The sequence below is a fragment of the Girardinichthys multiradiatus genome, chromosome 14, assembly GCF_021462225.1.
Source record: "Girardinichthys multiradiatus isolate DD_20200921_A chromosome 14, DD_fGirMul_XY1, whole genome shotgun sequence".
Lineage (NCBI taxonomy): Eukaryota > Metazoa > Chordata > Actinopteri > Cyprinodontiformes > Goodeidae > Girardinichthys > Girardinichthys multiradiatus.
Window position 1 is genome coordinate 31,881,281 of NC_061807.1, and position 19,460 is coordinate 31,900,740.

The window sequence follows — 19,460 nt, forward strand, 5'->3', positions numbered from 1 at the left end:
GGGAGCTGGTGGACCGCTTTGTGGCATGGCGTAGAAACAAAAGAAATGACTCTAGATTTTAAAAGAAACTGGAATAGGTCAGACACTATCTCCATCATGGGAGAAGAAGTGGAGGTGGTGGAGGAGTATAAATACCTCGATGTTCACCTGGACAACAGACTAGAGTGGAGATGCAACTGTGAAGCCATCTACAAGAAGGGACAGAGCAGACTGTACTTCTTGAGGAAACTTAGGTCCTTTGGTGTTTGCAGCAAGATGCTGCATATCTTCTATAAGTCTGTTGTGGAAAATGTGATCTCTTCTGCCATCATCTGCTGGGGAAGCAGCATCAGAGCCAAGGACTTAAAAAAGCTCAACAAGCTTATAAAGAAGGCTGGCTCTGTTCTGGGGACTCCTCTGGAGATCATTGTGGAAAGAATGATTCTTCATAAAATGAAGAACATTATGGAGAACCCTGAGCTTCCTCTTCATGAGACTGTCCTACAACAACAGAGTGTCTTCAGTCAGAGGCTTCTTCAGATGTGCTGTAAGACGGAGCGCTACAGGAGATCCTTCCTGCCCACAACCATCAGCATCTACAACGGCTCTTTGAGGAAACCTTCATAATATGAGCTAAAACAACATTTAATTCCTTTTGGGATTAATAAAGTATTTTTTAATTAAATTGTTTCTTGGAAACCAGAAGGCTAAGACAATTCGCACTCATACAGAACATGCAAACTGTGCCCTGTGGGACCTTCAAGCTATGAAGAGACGGTCTTAACATTTAGATCCCTCCAGACAAAATGAAGAATTTATCTTGTTTCCAAACTTTGTTAAAGTATTGTTTGTGTTCAAGTGGACCTTAATCAAAAAATATCCCACTTCAACTATTAATTCATCTTTTTTTTCTGAATGTGAAACGATGCACAACTTTTCTATAGCAAAGGATAAACCTTCACAAGTAAACACAAAAAGCTATTTCAATTTACAGCCATTTTTGTGCAAGATAAGATTATTGGGTCTATAAATAATTCTTTGTTGCTTTGATTTCTAAATATCTATTTTTCAGAGCATATAACAATAAATGACATAAAATCCCAAGAATAATACATAGACCCTTATGAAAAGTAACGGTAATCACAATTTATAAATAAATTATAAATCTAAACAGAGTTGCACACAAATGGCACATAAAGGCTTAACATGGGATTGAAACCATAGGTGTCACATTGGTTGGTTCTGATCCACTCTAGGGTGGTTTATATTTGAATATATTCAAACTGCTTCTCCACTACACACACACACACAGATGCTGTTGGGATTGCTTGTTTCCCCCACATGGACATCACATAATTTACACTTTAGCCATTGCCATGGTGACTGATTTGGAAGGATTTTTAATTTTATTAAATGTAAACTAAGTGAAATTATTATTTATCAAATAACAATTAATTTTAAAAAATCAAACAATATTTCCAGTTTAAAAAAAACTCAAAACAGATTTTGTTTTCTGGAAACTGTAGCTGCAGAAATCAGAAAGGAATGAGATTTTAATTGTCGGGCAAATAGTTAAACACAAACCAAACACTTAATGTGCAAAGCCCACTAAGGAAGAGATTAAGAGGTTTGTTTAACAACACAAGTAGGAGTTAAACCACGTTGTCGTTTTGGAACTTACATTTTAGAAAGAACGAAGTCTTTTAAGTTGTATATCGTCTTTAAAAAGCAGAGTCAGACATAAACCCTAATCAAATACCATTTAGAGAAACGCCGTCTTGTGGCATTTGAGACTGTAAGGCCGCCTACTTCTGAAATGTTGCACATGAACAAGTATTCATCTGCAACACAAAGGCACTGTTGTGTGTATTGCTGCAGGAGAATGACAAAGACAAAGCGCCGGGTGTAGCAGAGATTCAAGCACAGCTCGTTTCTCCTGTCTGTGTGGATTCAGCAATATCAGCCCCTTTTACTTAAATATGGGTTTCCAAGTACTCTACCATGAGTTTTAAAAATAGAACCTGCACTAAGTACACACAAGCTGGTTAAATAACTAATGTTGGGATTATTAGTGCTATTTAAAGAAGAGCCTAAACAACACCGGGTTACGTGATCTGCGAGGTTGGCAGTACATCTGCCCTGAACTGAACAGATTCATTCTGTTTATCCTACTGCAGCTGGTACAGTGTCTTTATGAGCTTCTTGTTATATATTCTCCATTCCACCTGCCATGAGCAATCAGTGATACATTTAGAGATGTGTCTATGTCGGAGCAGAACGTTCTGCAATGAGCCCCAGCTGGAGGCAGAGGATGCTACTGAGGGTTTGACAGCTTGTAGAGAACTTGATGTTGGGTCAGATGAATTCAAAGTTCAGTCCTGCAGAACTATATACAATACTGTGTTTTAAAGCTGAGGCTGATGGTTTCTCTGTCACTCATGTGTGCAGCACATAAATATAAAAAAACACACTCTTAATGATGAGTGGACTCAAATTAATTATAATAATCCACTGCAGAGCTCTATGGTAAATGTGTTATATTGTCATCACTGGACTCCTCATCATGGGATCATGGTGATTTTATGTCAAACTGGTACCCAACATGGATGCAATGTTTCCTCTTTATTTACTAAAGCTATTATTTTCTGTTACATAGGGGCAGGCCAGAGTTCATGTGCTGTCGAAGGTTTGCTCTTTTCCTGCTCAGTTCATTTTAACCTAACGAGCCACTGCATAGCATGCTGAGTGAAACAAGGTTTATCAGAATCAGAATCAGCTTTATTGCTAAGTTCGTACAAACAAACAAGGAATTTGACTCCGGTACACTTTGCTCTTTTGTTTTGTTTTTGTATTACAGAATATACATATTTACAATTTACAATGTACAATATACACATATATAATAAAAAGGTGCATTTGCAACATCTGTATGCTGTTGTTCTGTACTTTATTCAATGTTCAACAGAGAAACAGCCTGGAGGAAGAAACTGTCTTTGTGGCGGCGGGTTTTAGTAAACAGTGCTCTGTAGCGGCGGCCTGAAGGTAAAACTCTAAACAGTTTATGTGCAGGGTGTGTGGGGTCTGCAGAGATTTTAGCAGCTCTTTTTCTGACCCTAGACCTGTATAAGTCCTGGATGGAGGGAAGGTCAGCTCTGATTATTCTCTCTGCAGTCCTGATTATTCGTTGCAGTCTGGACCTGTCCTGTTTTGTGGATGAGCCAAACCACACTGAGATGGATGAAGACAGGACAGACTGAATGATGGCAGAGTAGAAGATGACCAACAGCTCCTGTGGAAGGTTGAACTTCTTGAGTTGCCTCAGGAAGTACAGTCTCTGCTGGGCCTTCTTTCGAACAGTGTCTATGTGTGAAGACCATCTCAGGTCCTCAGAGATGGTGGTTCCTAAGAACCTGAAGTGGTCCACGGCCGATAGTGTTGTTGAAGATGGTGAGGGGGGTGTATGGGGGTGGTGTTCTCCGAAAGTCCACCACCATTTCCACAGTCTTAAGTGGGTTGAGTTCAAGGTAGTTCTGACCGCACCAGTGTACCAGCCGATCCACCTGCTGTCTGTATGCAGACTCATCACCGTCCTGGATCAGTCCAATGACAGTGGTGTCATCTGCAAACTTAAGGAGTTTCACGGACGAGTCCGATGAGGTGCAGTCATTTGTGTACAGAGAGAAGAGGAGTGGGGATAGAACACACCCCTGGGGGGCACCAGTACTTATTGATCTGGATCGGGAGAAGATGCTCCCCAGTCTCACCTGCTGCTGTCGGTCCATCAGGAAGCTGTTGATCCACTGACAGGTGGAGGCTGGGACGTTGAGCTGGGTGAGCTTCTGGTGGAGGATGTCTGGTATGATGGTGTTGAAGGCCGAGCTGAAGTCTACAAACAGGATCCTGGCGTACGTCCCTGGGTGGTCGAGGTGTTGCTGGATGAAGTGTAGACCTAAGTTAACAGCATCATCTGCCGACCTGTTTGCTCGGTAAGCAAATTGCAGGGGGTCCAGCAGGGGGCCTGTGATGTCTTTCAGGTGCTTCAGCACCAGCCGCTCAAAGGATTTCATGACCACAGACGTCAGGGCTACAGGTCTGTAGTCATTTAATCCTACGATGGTGTTTCTTGGGAACCGGGATGATGGTGGATCGTTTGAGGCAGGAGGGGACCTCACATTTCTCCAGTGACTTGTTGAAGATCCTTGTGAATATCGGAGCAAGTTGATGTGCGCAGGCTTTCAGACATGATGGGGAGATGTTATCAGGTCCTCCAGCTTTCTTTGTTTTCATGCGCTGAAAGAGCCTGTTTACCTCTTCCTCGGAGATCTTTAGTGCAGGCAGAGGATCTGATGGTGGGGGGTTGGTTGCTTTATGGAAGGAATTTGTTCCTGAATGGGATGTAGAGGGGATGATTTGAGGTGTGAATGGCTTCTTGTCATGTCTGCAGTAGAAGCCATTCAGACGGTTGGCCAGGAGACGACTCTGTTCAGGAAGGGTGGTGGGGCTCCTATAGGCAGTCAGGTTTCTCAGACCAGTCCATACAGCTGAAGTGTCACCAGTAGAAAGTCTGTTCTTCAGCTTCTCACTGTAGCTTCTTTGCTGCTTTGATATCTTTTGTTAGTTTGTTCCTGGCCTGCCTGTACTGCGCCCAATCTCCACTGCTGTGAGCTTCTTCCTTTTCCCTGCGCAGATTCCTGAGGTGTGGAGTAAACCATGGCTTATTGTTCCCAAAGGTGCAGAAGGTCTTGGTCTGCACACACATGTCCTCACAGAAACTGATGTATGATGTCACCACATCAGTTAGTTGGTTTAGGTCAGTGGCTGAGGTTTCAAAAACAGTCCAGTCTGTGCATTCAAAGCAGGCCTGTAGCATCTGCTTTGATTCCTCAGTCCACTTCTTAACAGTGTGAACCTTGGGTTTGGAAGCTCTTAGGTTGGGATGAGGTGAATTAGACAATGATCCGAAAAACCCAGAGCAGCCCTGGTAACAGCATGATATGAGTCCTTTAAAGCTGTGTAACAATGGTCCAGTGTGTTTTTGTCTCTGGTGGGACACTTAATATGCTGTCTGTATTTGGGGAGTTCATTTGAGAGGTTTGCGCTGTTAAAATCTCCCAGTATTATGATGAAAGAGTCTGTGTATTTTTTCTCCACGTCTGTAATCAGCTCAGCGAGATGTTTTTCCGCGGCAGAAGTGCAGCCATGCGGTGGAAAATATGAGGAAAACGAGGAAAACTCTCTCAGTGAATAAAACGGTTTATAGATTATGGAAAATGACTCCAGATCCGGACTACATGTTTTCCCCTGCTCTTTTACGTCTCTGCACTAGCCTAACAAATCTTAAAGAATCGCCTTGTTGGTGCAAAAACCTTGTTATCTGTTGGATTTTCAACAGATGCAGTTAGTGCCTTGCTAAAGTATTCATGTCCCTTGAACTTTTGTCACGTAATATTATTTCATAGGGATTTAACAGGACAAAACAACAGGTTTTCAGCTGCTTTTACTTTGATCCATCAAAATAAAATCCACTGTAACCTCAGAAGTTCCTTAATGATTAAACTGAGTTTATCTGTGAGTAATTTAATCTCGGGGTAAATGCAGCCGTTTTAAAGGTCTGTTGGAAAACATTATTGAACACACATGAAGACCATGCAGAGATCCACTTCCAGGTAGAAACGCCTGTAAACAGGACAACTATTAGTCGCGCACTCCACAAAAATAACCCTTATGGAAGGAAGAAACCTATTGTCAAAATAAAGCCATAAGACATCCCCTCTGCATTTTGCCAAAAGCCACATAGGGGACACATGGAAGAAGGTACAGTGCTCAGGTGAGACCAAAATTTACATTTTAGCCAACAGGCAACACAGTTTGAGTAGTTGAAAACTAACAGCGCACATCCTCCTGAACACTACATTCCCCACAGTGAGACATGATGGTGGAAGCATCATGCTGTAAGGAATGCTTTACTTTAGCGGAGGAGAAGCATTCCCACCGAAGCTGGTCAAAGATGATGGGAAGATGGATGGAGCTAAAAGACAGAAGATCCTGGAAGAAAACTGCAATGGAATGGTTTTGTTTGAAGCACATTCATGTGTTAGAATGGCCCAGTCAAAGTCCAGACCTAACTCCAGTTGAGAATCTGAGGGAAGACCTGTCTTCACAGATGCACTCCATCCAATCGGAGTGAGCTTGAGCTGTTTTATGAGAAGAAATGGGCAGACATTTCAATCTCTAGAAGTGCAGTTGGTAGACAGACCCCCAAAAGATCTGCCAATGAAGACTGGTTCTACAAAGTCTTGATTTAGGTGGGCTGAAAATAAAAAACATGCTACACTTTTCAGATACTTATTTAGAAAAAAGAAAAGTGTGAAAACCATGCATCTCATTCCTTTTGGTTCATGGTTATGCTCTACTTTGTGTTGTTTTATCTCATAAACTCAATAAATTACCCTAAAATTTGTGGTTGTAATCAGAGAAAAGGTGAATAAGTTGAAAGGGCTTAGCTTTTTATTAGACACTGCAGCCCTCATGGTTAACCACAGCATTATCAGGGTAATTACCATCAGCGAAATGTTTACTGATAACCCCAACTTGTGACAAACGTTAAACAAACAAAGCCAGTTTGAACAGGTGTCATAAAAGTGGTCATAAAGCGACATCATATAAACATGATTCACCTTTATTATAGGCTGGTAATGACACACCTCCAGTAGTGCTTGACTATTGGCAGAAAACCTTTCCACTACCATTCCCTACAACTAAACTCAGGTCCATGAGGCCTCATGGAAACTCTAAAAGAGCTGCTGTAAGAGCTCAACATCACTGCTTTTTATCCTTACTTGAATTTGGGGACAGGAATAATCAAACCGATATTCAGGAGGATTTTCAGGAACAAAAAAGCAGTTCAGTCCATCTACATGCATTTCTGTAGAGAAAGAGAAGAAAGCTAAAAGCAAAACTTGTTTGCATTTTAGCTTTAAAGTAAGAGCCTAACTCTAGAGATGTTCAGAAACGCATTGGCATGAGTTATCTTGAAATAAACCTGTTCTGGAACAGGTCCAGGAGTAAAAACCTGGTCCAAATGAGAAAGACCACTATTTCTGAGGAGTTGGTTATGATAGTAGTGAACTAAGGTTAGGGTGGGTTTAAGGTTTAACACAAACATTTACATTAGAGTTTGAGCTGAGCTTTGAATTTCAAACAAACCTGTGAGTGGGAGAAGCAAGGAAGGCTGAGAAGATTAGGGTTATACAGGTCCTTCTCACAATATTAGCATATTGTGATGAAGTTCATTATTTTCCATAATGTCATGATGAAAATTTAACATTCATATATTTTAGATTCATTGCACACTAACTGAAATATTTCAGGTCTTTTATTGTCTTAATATGGATGATTTTGGCATACAGCTCATGAAAACCCAAAATTCCTATCTCACAAAATTAGCATATTTCATCCGACCAATAAAAGAAAAGTGTTTTTAATACAAAAAACGTCAACCTTCAAATAATCATGTACAGTCATGCACTCAATACTTGGTCGGGAATCCTTTTGCAGAAATGACTGCTTCTATGCGGCGTGGCATGGAGGCAATCAGCCTGTGGCACTGCTGAGGTCTTATGGAGGCCCAGGATGCTTCGATAGCGGCCTTTAGCTCATCCAGAGTGTTGGGTCTTGAGTCTCTCAACGTTCTCTTCACAATATCCCACAGATTCTCTATGGGGTTCAGGTCAGGAGAGTTGGCAGGCCAATTGAGCACAGTGATACCATGGTCAGTAAACCATTTACCAGTGGTTTTGGCACTGTGAGCAGGTGCCAGGTCGTGCTGAAAAATGAAATGAAATGAAATCTTCATCTCCATAAAGCTTTTCAGCAAATGGAAGCATGAAGTGCACCTGTAGCCCATTTCCTGCACACGCCTGTGCACGGTGGCTCTGGATGTTTCTACTCCAGACTCAGTCCACTGCTTCCGCAGGTCCCCCAAGGTCTGGAATCGGCCCCTCTCCACAATCTTCCTCAGGGTCCGGTCACCTCTTCTCGTTGTGCAGCGTTTTCTGCCACACTTTTTCCTTCCCACAGACTTCCCACTGAGGTGCCTTGATACAGCACTCTGGGAACAGCCTATTCGTTCAGAAATTTCTTTCTGTGTCTTACCCTCTTGCTTGAGGGTGTCAATAGTGGCCTTCTGGACAGCAGTCAGGTCGGCAGTCTTACCCATGATTGGGGTTTTGAGTGATGAACCAGGCTGGGAGTTTTAAAGGCCTCAGGAATCTTTTGCAGGTGTTTAGAGTTAACTCGTTGATTCAGATAATTAGGTTCATAGCTCGTTTAGAGACCCTTTTAATGATATGCTAATTTTGTGAGATAGGAATTTTGGGTTTTCATGAGCTGTATGCCAAAATCATCCGTATTAAGACAATAAAAGACTTGAAATATTTCAGTTAGTGTGCAATGAATCTAAAATATATGAATGTTAAATTTTCATCATGACATTATGGAAAATAATGAACTTTATCACAATATGCTAATATTTTGAGAAGGACCTGTATATTTGACACAACAGTGAAATTATATGGATATATGCATTATTCTAGATATCTGCACCTGTAAATAAACCTCTTATACACCCAAAGAGGGAAATACGGCTGTGTGATATCCTCAGTTCATCAACAAATGTAAGCCAGTGCTAGTAAACAGTAATGATCAAATTTTCCATAAATCATCAGATTTGGATTTAGAACATATAGGAGTTGAGTACAGGTGTAAAGAAGAAGAAACGACACCCGACTACTGGGATAAACAAGACAAGCTCCTCCTGATGATGCTGGACTAATAGAGGGAGGGTTGAACGCGGTGTCAAGGAAAGCAATGGTGACGACATGGAAAACAGAGATTCAAGGGGACTGCACTCATGTCTCCAGCATAATGCTTTTGACGCTCCAGCAAACATCCAGACAAAAGACACACACACATTAAAATAGGGTTTGAGTTTCTTCCCCCCCATAGTGTAGCTCAGTGACGCTGCAGTTTCTGCCTAACGACTAATACACACAGGCTCGCTGACTGTCAAAGACAATTCTCTAAATAAAGTTTTAAAGGCAAACTGCATTCCTAACATGAAGGAATATATGTTAATCTAATAAGCTTTTAGAATATTTGTGTAGCTAATGTATGGTGACCACCCCTCGTCCTGATAAGTCCTACGCTAGTATTGTTGAGTAAATCAGCTCAGGGAGGTTTACGGGCAGCTGGTTAAGACAGTCTGTATCAGCAGGATGGCAGCAGCGTTAGCCTGCTCAGCTGTCATGTGATCGAGAACTGACCCCAACAACCTGGCTGAGTTCTAAGGAGCCCTGCTGCTGACCTACTCCAGGTCTACAGAGGAGGACGGGAGAATCCCTGGAGCTTCTGTAAATACATCAAAGCCTTAAAAATCTGAAAGACACAAAAACCTCCTCTCTCTTTAACCAGAGACGCATCGATCAGGCTTTTTCTGGTCAATAGTCATCTCTATTTTTCTTTAAGCTGTATCGATTTTTCATTCTGCGGACTAAACCACGTAAAATAGAAACAGCCTGCAGGTTCTTAAACAAAAGGTAGTAGTTTTTAATCTAACAGAAGAAGAAGAATGTACAAGCTTATCTTTATGCAGCATGACATGTTCCTAACTTTCGTTGTTGGTTGATGTGGTTATGGATGGAAAATGGTGGAAGTTCTTACTTTTGATGCAAAATAAGAACAAAAAAGACAAAATCTGATTTTGAATATTTGACCTGCTGCTCACTGATTAGAGCTAATGCTGGAAAATTTGTCAGATTTCGATCTTTGGCCGATTGATTGGTAAATATGTATTGTTAACTCTCCCTGTGGATTTACCATACAGGGATGGTATGAAACAGATTTTGTTTTAATCCAGAGAGAATGAATTCAGGGAACTACATCTTGTGTTTACTATTGATGTGTTCTCAACAAACCAAAAAAAGGTGAAACACTTAGAGGTTAATGACCCCCAAATGACTGAATTACCAAAGTTCTGTTTTGTAATAACATTAGTAGACACATAGCATATAGGTGATGGTTCACTATTAATGATCAACTTAGTCTGTATGCGGTTATTGCCCAGTAAGAACCACGCCATTTAGCTAAGTCAATGGAGGAATAAGACTGAAGACATAGAATTATTTTGTTGAAAGAGCCTGAAAGGGAGAAGGAACTGCATGTGTCTAACTCTCTGGGAGTGTTTTGTCTCTGCTCGCTCACTGTGATAATCTAACAAGGCTCGAAGGAACAAACACGCTCACGTTACTAATGAGAAATCTGCCCTAAAGCCATGTATGAAGGCCAAGAAACGGCTACTGAACTGAAAGTGTCACGATGCTAATCGTACCAGATCCTGCAGAACCAGTTACGCTGAATTTATTGTAACACACGGCAACCAGCTAACAGGTGTCCCTGCATAGTCCACGTATTCATATATTAACATTAAATCAACATATTAAGACCCAGAAGAACGTCCTTCCGCTGGGAAAAGAACTTGGATATCTAAGGTGTTCTGCAAACAGGCTGAAGCTCTCATGTGAAATCAGCTCCTCCTTTATCTCGTCATCTTCGGCGCACACAGCTGGTCAATGATCAACAAAGCGTTGAACGTGACGGGAGCTATTTTCAGAAAAATACCATCGGTCTTTATGTCCTAACAGAAGCGGCTGATAAACCTGCCATATGGATTCACATGCTCACTGAAGGAGAAGAAGAATGTCGGCCTCTGTTATGGCAGAGGCGTGGGGAAACAAGGAAATCGTGGCGTACCTCTTCTAGGGATCTCCTGCAGGGGAATGGTGTCCCCTCCCCCGTCGTAGGGCAGATAGGGGTCGTCTGCTGCGTCCTCCTCCTCCATGCTGACTATCAAACAGAAGCTAGGCTAAACTGGGCTCTGCTCGCTGCGTGTGCCATTTGCTGCTGCCGCTGCCATGTTCACCAAAGGAAGACAAGCAGGGCTGTGTGACGTGGTGTGTGTGTGAGCGAGAGAGAGAGATAGAGGAGAGAAATGTGTGTATCGATGTGCAGTCCTCTCTTTCCCTCCCCTCCCTTTTCTTGCTTGCTCTCCACTGCAGCAGCTGACTGAGAGCTGATGATGTCATCCCCCCCCCCCACACCCACCCACCCAGAGAAAGCTGATCACGCTAAGCCGGTCAGCCCTGCCTGCTTCGGTTGCTATGGAAGGCCTGAAAGTCCTGCCTGAACTGGAGAGACCATGGGATCGGATCACAGGGGTGTTTAGATACGTTCATAGTGGGTGACATTTAAAATGGACTACCTCATTCTCAGCACTGACGGAGAGCCAAATGACAGTTTATCCTCATTAAATGTCTTGATTAATAATAATTAAGACCTTGCTGGTACAAAATTAACTATTAGGTGAAAACACTGAGAAGTAGATAGTTGTATATGCTGCAAAAAGTGAAAAGATGATGAAAAATCAATGTCACTTCTTATTAACTTGTTTTAATAATTTACGTGTTTATCACTCATGTTGACTCTAGCACTTGAAATCAACTAAGGTTAGCACATCTTTCATTTATTCTTATATTCCCGAAGCTTCAAGCCTTTGATGACAGACTCGGATTTCTTTAAGAGTTCTTGGTTTGCAGATGAATGCTGCCTTTCCTCTTTATTATTTGCTTGCTGAAGGGAAATGGCTGCTCTGCTGTTTTTGTTAGAAACATAAATAAAAATCAAGTTGAGTGACATGGCTGCATTCAGGTCTGGTGACGTGTCAGGCATTTTGAAGGTCTTAATGATGTTCTTAGAAATGAGACTACTGTTTTCACTCAGGCATATAGGTGTTAGGTGTGATCTTAAATCCCCTTTTAAAAACTGCTTTATGTATTTGTCTTTTCCTGATATTACGTTTTGTTTAACAATATGTAACACTAAATAAAAAAGCAAAAACATAAAGGAGTCGTCTGCCAAAAAATATGTTGTAATGACTTCGACAACTAATGATTTGAAGTAATCTTTCATAATCTACTGTAAGGACGTGTTGCCATGTGATGCCAATAAAGATCTAAAAGCAGAAAGGTGTGAACCAGGAAGAAATACCAGGTTGCTATATGTATTGGGTTACTTGCCTTTACACGCACGTCCTGTTATTAGAAGAGGATGAAGGAACCATCTATATAGTACCCACAGCATCTGGAGAATGACATTTTTCAATATGTCTTGGTATGCAGAAGGAATAAGATTTCCTTTTACCTTTTTACCTTTTACATTTTTAAGGAGCCGAGCCCAACTCCCACAAAACAGCCCCACACCATAATCCCCCTTCCACCATATTTCCAAACACAGTCAGGCAAGTACTGCCCCAAACGTGTCCACTGGATTGCCAGACAGAGAGGCATGATTCATCACTCCAGAGAATACATCTCCACTGCTCTAGAGCGCAGTGGCGGCCTGCTTTACACATCACTACATCTGATGCTTTGCACTCGGCTTGGATGTAGCTGCTTGTCCAAAGAGACACATAAAACTCTCTATGCGCTGTTCATGACCTAACCTGAAAGGCCACGTGAAGTTTGGAGACCTCTGGTTAGGCTGCCATAATTCCCAATCGCTTCCACTGTGTTATAATATCACTAACAGTTGACTGTGCCAAATTTAGTAAAGAAATACAGGTCCTTCTCAAAATATTAGCATATTGTGATAAAGTTCATTATTTTCCATAATGTCATGATGAAAATTTAACATTCATATATTTTAGATTCATTGCACACTAACTGAAATATTTCAGGTCTTTTATTGTCTTAATACGGATGATTGTGGCATACAGCTCATGAAAACCCAAAATTCCTATCTCACAAAATTAGCATATCATTAAAAGGGTCTCTAAATGAGCTATGAACCTAATCATCTGAATCAACGAGTTAACTCTAAACACCTGCAAAAGATTCCTGAGGCCTTTAAAACTCCCAGCCTGGTTCATCACTCAAAACCCCAATCATGGGTAAGACTGCCGACCTGACTGCTGTCCAGAAGGCCACTATTGACACCCTCAAGCAACAGGGTAAGACACAGAAAGACATTTCTGAACGAATAGGCTGTTCCCAGAGTGCTGTATCAAGGCACCTCAGTGGGAAGTCCTGTGGGAAGGAAAAGTGTGGCAGAAACGCTGCACAACGAGAAGAGGTGACCGGACTCTGAGGAAGATTGTGGAGAAGGGCCGATTCCAGACCTTGGGGGACCTGCGGAAGCAGTGGACTGAGTCTGGAGTAGAAACATCCAGAACCACCGTGCACAGGCGTGTGCAGGAAATGGGCTACAGGTGCCGCATTCCCCAGGTCAAGCCACTTTTGAACCAGAAACAGCGGCAGAAGCGCCTGACCTGGGCTACAGAGAAGCAGCACTGGACTGTTGCTCAGTGGTCCAAAGTACTTTTTTTCGGATGAAAGCAAATTCTGCATGTCATTCGGAATCAAGGTGCCAGAGTCTGGAGGAAGACTGGGGAGAAGGAAATGCCAAAATGCCAGAAGTCCAGTGTCAAGTACCCACAGTCAGTGATGGTCTGGGGTGCCGTGTCAGCTGCTGGTGTTTGGTCCACTGTGTTTTATCAAGGGCAGGGTCAATGCAGCTAGCTATCAGGAGATTTTGGAGCACTTCATGCTTCCATCTGCTGAAAAGCTTTATGGAGATGAAGATTTCATTTTCAGCACGACCTGGCACCTGCTCACAGTGCCAAACCACTGGTAAATGGTTTACTGACCATGGTATCACTGTGCTCAATGGCCTGCCAACTCTCCTGACCTGACCCCATAGAGAATCTGTGGGATATTGTGAAGAGAACGTTGAGAGATTCAAGACCCAACACTCTGGATGAGCTAAAGGCCGCTATCGAAGCATCCTGGGCCTCCATAAGACCTCAGCAGTGCCACAGGCTGATTTCCTCCATGCCACGCCGCATTGAAGCAGTCATTTCTGCCAAAGGATTCCCGACCAAGTATTGAGTGCATAACTGTACATGATTATTTGAAGGTTGACGTTTTTTGTATTAAAAACACTTTTCTTTTATTGGTCGGATGAAATATGCTAATTTTGTGAGATAGGAATTTTGGGTTTTCATGAGCTGTATGCCAAAATCATCCGTATTAAAACAATAAAAGACCTGAAATATTTCAGTTAGTGTGCAATGAATCTAAAATATATGAATGTTAAATTTTCATCATTACATTATGGAAAATAATGAACTTTATCACAATATGCTAATATTTTGAGAAGGACCTGTATGGTGAATGGCCTTGTTGCACTAGTGACATCCTATCGTGATACAAATATTTGTAGATGCCTAGGTGTTGGATTTCATACCCCTAGGGCCACGGAGGTGGTCAGATCACCTCTATTCATTGATTTGGATGAATGAACTAATACTTATGGCCATACAGGGTACTTTCATTTGATTAGAGGCCATTCTCTATTCCTGAGTCAACACGCCCAAACAAGTATCAGTACCAAATCAAAGGATGCAGGTTGTAATATAAAAACTAGAGAAAATAATATACTGTTAAACATGGGATTTAGTCCTTTTTATGACTATCTCCAAAATTCATCAAAGAGGCTTAAATATCAAATGGAAAAAACTGGGAAACTACACAAGTAGACCCTTTTATGGGTTTGAAATTGATGGAGGGGGGAACAAAGTGGCTTTTCATTGGTACAAAATAGGAGTATGAATTGAAAGTGCAGTCTTACAGTTATTTACTCGTTTTAAATTTATTTTTTTGCTTGCTAACAAGCAAAGAAAAATTATTCTAATGAGCTGAATACAGTCTTTGACACAGGCATCAGAGTGATTATGTATATGAAAAAAACCTATGATAACGTAGTGGAAAACAACGTTAGCTTTCTCTGCCTACGTGCAAATATTGTGGAAATAAATATTGTATTGTTGCTGTTTAAAATTTAACTTGGAAAACCTTTAACCTGCTTACAATCAAACAAATAAAACGGTTTGTAAGACCACAAACGAGAGAAGTACATAAAGACGCTTTTTTTCCCCTCTGTATACAAATCCTTACTGATAGTTTCTAAACCAATTCAATAGAAAATGAAATATGTTTCCAGGAGTTGCTTCTGTAGGCATTTTCTAAGTCAGAATGACAACAACCACAAAAAAGCCTGTGAAGTAATTTTAAACCATTGTTTGTTCCAACACATTTAACCCTAATCCTAACACACAGAAGTTTACAAAAGGTAAAATCCAACATAGTTCACAACCACTACACTTCAGAGGGGTTGGGCAAACTCAATTTAATTGCTTGTTATTACACAAAACAAGCAATTAAATGTGCGGGCCCTGGACTTGTTAATTATTAGGTAGAACTACAGAATAAATATCTTTAGAGCTCCATGGTTCTTACCTTCAGGTGGCTCGCTGTTGGTGGGCGATAAATAAGGTGATTCCAGCCATAGTTTTTCCCCTCCTTCCTCAAGGAATATTAGTGAGATCATAAAAACAAATCAAAATCAAAAATGGCTCTCGTTTCCCTAAAACCAGTTCCAGCTTGAGGAACACTTCTTTTTTGCATCAAATTATATTTCTGTTTGGTTTTTTTTTTGTGAGACTGAAACAAAGCCTTTGAGTGCCTAACTCCAAATGATGATGACAAGAGTGCCTGGCCAACCGGTCCCAGTACTGGCCCTAAGGAGGACTTTGTGAAGTTTTCTGTGAACACACCCATCACCACTACATCCAAATAGCAGAAGGAGGTAAAGAATAGCCTGCAAACTAATTCAAAAGAAGCGCGTTAATCTAGATACTGAAAGGCATGCTTACAGCGGCTGGCTGCCAGACAGGTTTATAGGAATGAAGTTACTCATCTGGCACTGAAATCCTGTCTAACCAAACATGTACATACAGCCTCGTCATTAGCAAAAGTCATTACTGCATGTTTCAGGATAGCAAATTATAAGAACGTTTACAGATCTGATCCTTCTTTAACTGAACAATATTCAGTTTTCTTTGATGAACTCAGTAATGTTATTTGTTTATAAAAAAGCACAAAGGTCCACTTTCAGAGATGATGAAGAAGAAGTAAATCTGGAAGAAAGTAAACATTCTAAAATATAACCAAAACTGGCTTACCTAAAAACACAAAATATGCAAACACAAACTTTCATTTCATCATCAAATAATATAAGGTAGCAGGACAAAGTTTTAAGGCTAGGCGTAAAACTTTCCTTTTTGATAAAGCTTATAGTTAGAGCGGCTTAGGTTATCCTGAGCTATCTCTGTAGTTATGTTGCTATAGGCTTAGGCTGCTGGAGGACATAATGACCACTTTCACCCTCTTCGCTACATTCTCATACTACTCTCCAATTTTGCATTATTTGCTGTTATTTCAGCTTTTAACTTCATGTTGTCTCGCTTTTCTCTTCCTAAAAGCTACACCTGGCCTGACTCTGTGTCTACCTGTGACACCTTCACAGGTAGACGATGCCCCTTTCTGGAGAGGGGCATCGTCCAAGCTTCTGCTGGCAACAACTTAATGCTCACCTTCTACTGATGATACACTTGGCCCTGTCTTTCAGTGTTTAACCCTTTCTCTCTCCTACTGACTGAGCTTTTACTGTGACTAACTATGTGCTCTCTTTCAGACTCTAACCTTGAAAACTAGGCTACTAAGATAGCCCAGCTGCACTGAGATGTTATAATGGGTAATACGAAGATGTTAAAAAGCCTAATGTTGCACTAGTAAGATGAAGAAATGCCTAATGCAGTGCTCCAAACACATTTAAATGATTAAGGTACTAAATGCTAACCCACATTCAAGTTTATCATGTTTTGAGTTCAACCTTGCAGAATGATAAGCCAAAAATGTTAATATCCAGCTACAGTCTAAATATGCTTTCTAAAGCGTGACTTAAAATGCAAAGCAGCAACTGTCATTTGTTGCGCCATTCTTCTGCATCAGCCCCTAGCTGTTTTAAAGGTGTTTGGGTGTTTTATCCTTAGATAACTCAGTTAACTTACTGTCAGTTAAATAATTGCAAAACGTAAAGTCTTTATTTTAATACAATTGAATGATTTAAAAGGGGGCAGGGCTAACGTGTTTAGAATAAATAATAAATATAGCAAAACAAAGAATGGTATGATTCCAAGCTTGATCTGATTTATGTAGTGGAAAGACACAAACTTTAAGCCAAAAAGTGCTACCAAGTTAAAACCGAAGAGCAGGCTGTTCTTCAACTGTGTCAGAGGATTCTCTAAGGAGAGGATAATGCTAGAATCCAAACTGGGTTTTACTGGGTCAAATCTGGAGGAGATGAGGAATGACAGTGAAATGATGTCAAAATTCCTGTCAAACCCATTTTTGGGCATACTGGGAATGTGATTCAAGAAAGGGAGGTAAGAGGTAATTTCAATCAATCAGTCAGTAAGTCAATCAGTCAGACACTTTATCATCATTGTCTTTATAACAACAGTTATAAAGTATAGTGCAAAGTGGTGCAAAATAAATAAATATAACTTATAAGGCTCTGGTGGTCAGTGGGGGCACAGATAGTAATACCGCATCCAAGGGCAGGATAAGAGAGGGGAGATATACTGTAAACAGTCAGATGTTTAAGGAATGCTAACTGGTTGCTGCAACAATGCAATAACCAGCTCACAGTAATTGTCATAGTGAGATCTGAGATGTGACGATGATGGGCAGGCACAGAGAAAGGGGGATTCACAGCCTGGGGACACCTGGTGCTTATGGACCTGTACCTTCTGCCTGAGAGTAACAGGTAAACCAGGTCATATACAGGATGGTACCTGTCCTGCAGGATGCTGTTCCACTTGTCTCAGTCAGCGGGTGGTATAGATAGTTCTGATCCTCGGGAGAGTAGTCCCGATGATCCTCCCTGCTGTTTAACCACCCGCTTGAGAGCCTGCTGGTCAGCCTTAGTGCAGCTGGAGAACCACGCAGGAATCCATAGATTAAAGCACTTCCAATGGCACATTTGGAAAGGTTTATCATAAGTTGCTGATTTTGGCCCATTTCAGTTTCTTCAGAAAGAAAGGACGTTGTGAGGCCTTTCAGCAAGCTGGAAAGATGATAGAACTCCAGGACAGGTCCTCAGTCTCAGTCACACTCAGGAATTCAAATTTTGTAACCCTTTCTATGACTTCGCTGCCAATATTACTACGGTCTTAACAAAAGCCCACAATTAGGTCTTTGGTTTTTTGATGGTAAGGACCAGGTTGTGGTTTTCGCACCATGATCCCAGCTGTTGTACCTCAGTTCTGTATGCTGTCTCATTGTTGCTGCTAATAAGCCCCAGCAAGGTGGTGGTATAAGCATATTTGATGGTGAAGAAGCTGTGCAGTCATGTGTGAGGAGGGTGTAGAGCACTGGGCTGAGCACACAGCCCTGTGGGGCCCCCGTAAGAATTGGAAAGGGTGGTGGAAGTGTGCTTGTCCACTCTCACACACTTTGTGGGATTCATTAAAAAGTCCAAAGTCCAGCTGCATAAGGTGTCGTTCTATCCAAGTTTGTGTAGCTTCAATAGGAGTTTGTTCGGCCATATTGTGTTATGAATATATATAAATCTGTAATAATCTGTCATTGGCTACTTTCACTTCAGTTTGGGTATCAAATTTGAACTATAGATTTTCTCAGTTTAGAATCTAGATTGCAAATAAATACACTTTAATTATTGTTAGAAATACAGAATAAGAGAAGCTGATGTCAAGGAGTCATTAATGACAAGGTGTGTGACCCCAGGGGTGGGAGGTGGCTAGACTCAGCCTCTCGTCTGTTTGACAGAGCAGAAAAAGAATAAAAACTACATTAGGATTCATTAGCCAATACGTCTGTTATTATGATCACCTGTATTTTTCTTCAGAGCACAAAAAAAACCGGTATGTGATCCTTGTTTCTCAGTTCAAATTGAGAGGAAAACCTTCAAGAAGAGTGTAAGCCGGACATTTTTACCCATTACAGAAAAATTGTTTAAACGAGTTTCTTTTTTCTTTAAAGAGCCGCTAATTTACATTGTAGAGACACCTCTGACACAGACCTCAGCAAGTTTGTTTTCTATTTGATCCACTCCATGTGTGAGGAAATGTGAGCGAGACTCAGGGAACACCCATCGGGATGTAGAAACATAACAAATAAGCCTGTCAGGGTCACTGAGTTGTTGATTCAAGGAAAAACATATGACTATACCAGAAATAAGGGTCATGATTTGAAAAATGATGAAACATGAAGGCCGACAGAGATATTAATGGGTTTACAGACAGCACAGAGGTTTAACTAATAATTAAATTTGTATAAGCAATACGACGCAAAGAGAAACAACTTAAACAGGTAAAACCAGCTGCAACGTTGCCAAGCAGACTGCGTGACACTGGGACTCTGGAGACAGCAGAGGATTGGAAACAGCACTGACAAATAAGCAGAGTGGCAGAACATGCCAGAACCATAAATCCAGTTAAACATTTT

At 41.2% G+C, this 19,460-nt stretch overlaps 1 protein-coding gene across 10 annotated transcripts in view; it reads right to left on the reverse strand.

Moving 5' to 3' along the window:
- clcn3 (chloride channel 3) overlaps positions 1 to 19,460 on the reverse strand; it is a 51,043-nt gene that overhangs the window by 22,286 nt on the left and 9,297 nt on the right. The window contains exon 1 of one of the 10 annotated variants that reach the window (XM_047385600.1): positions 10,789 to 11,107. The exons of 8 other annotated variants lie outside the window; for them this stretch is intronic. In XM_047385600.1, coding sequence (XP_047241556.1) covers positions 10,789 to 10,876 — 88 coding nt within the window. In that variant the 5' untranslated portion in view covers positions 10,877 to 11,107. Of the gene's footprint in view, positions 1 to 10,788; positions 11,108 to 19,460 lie in introns of those variants that run through there. One more of the 10 variants, XM_047385607.1, reaches the window with a different exon arrangement.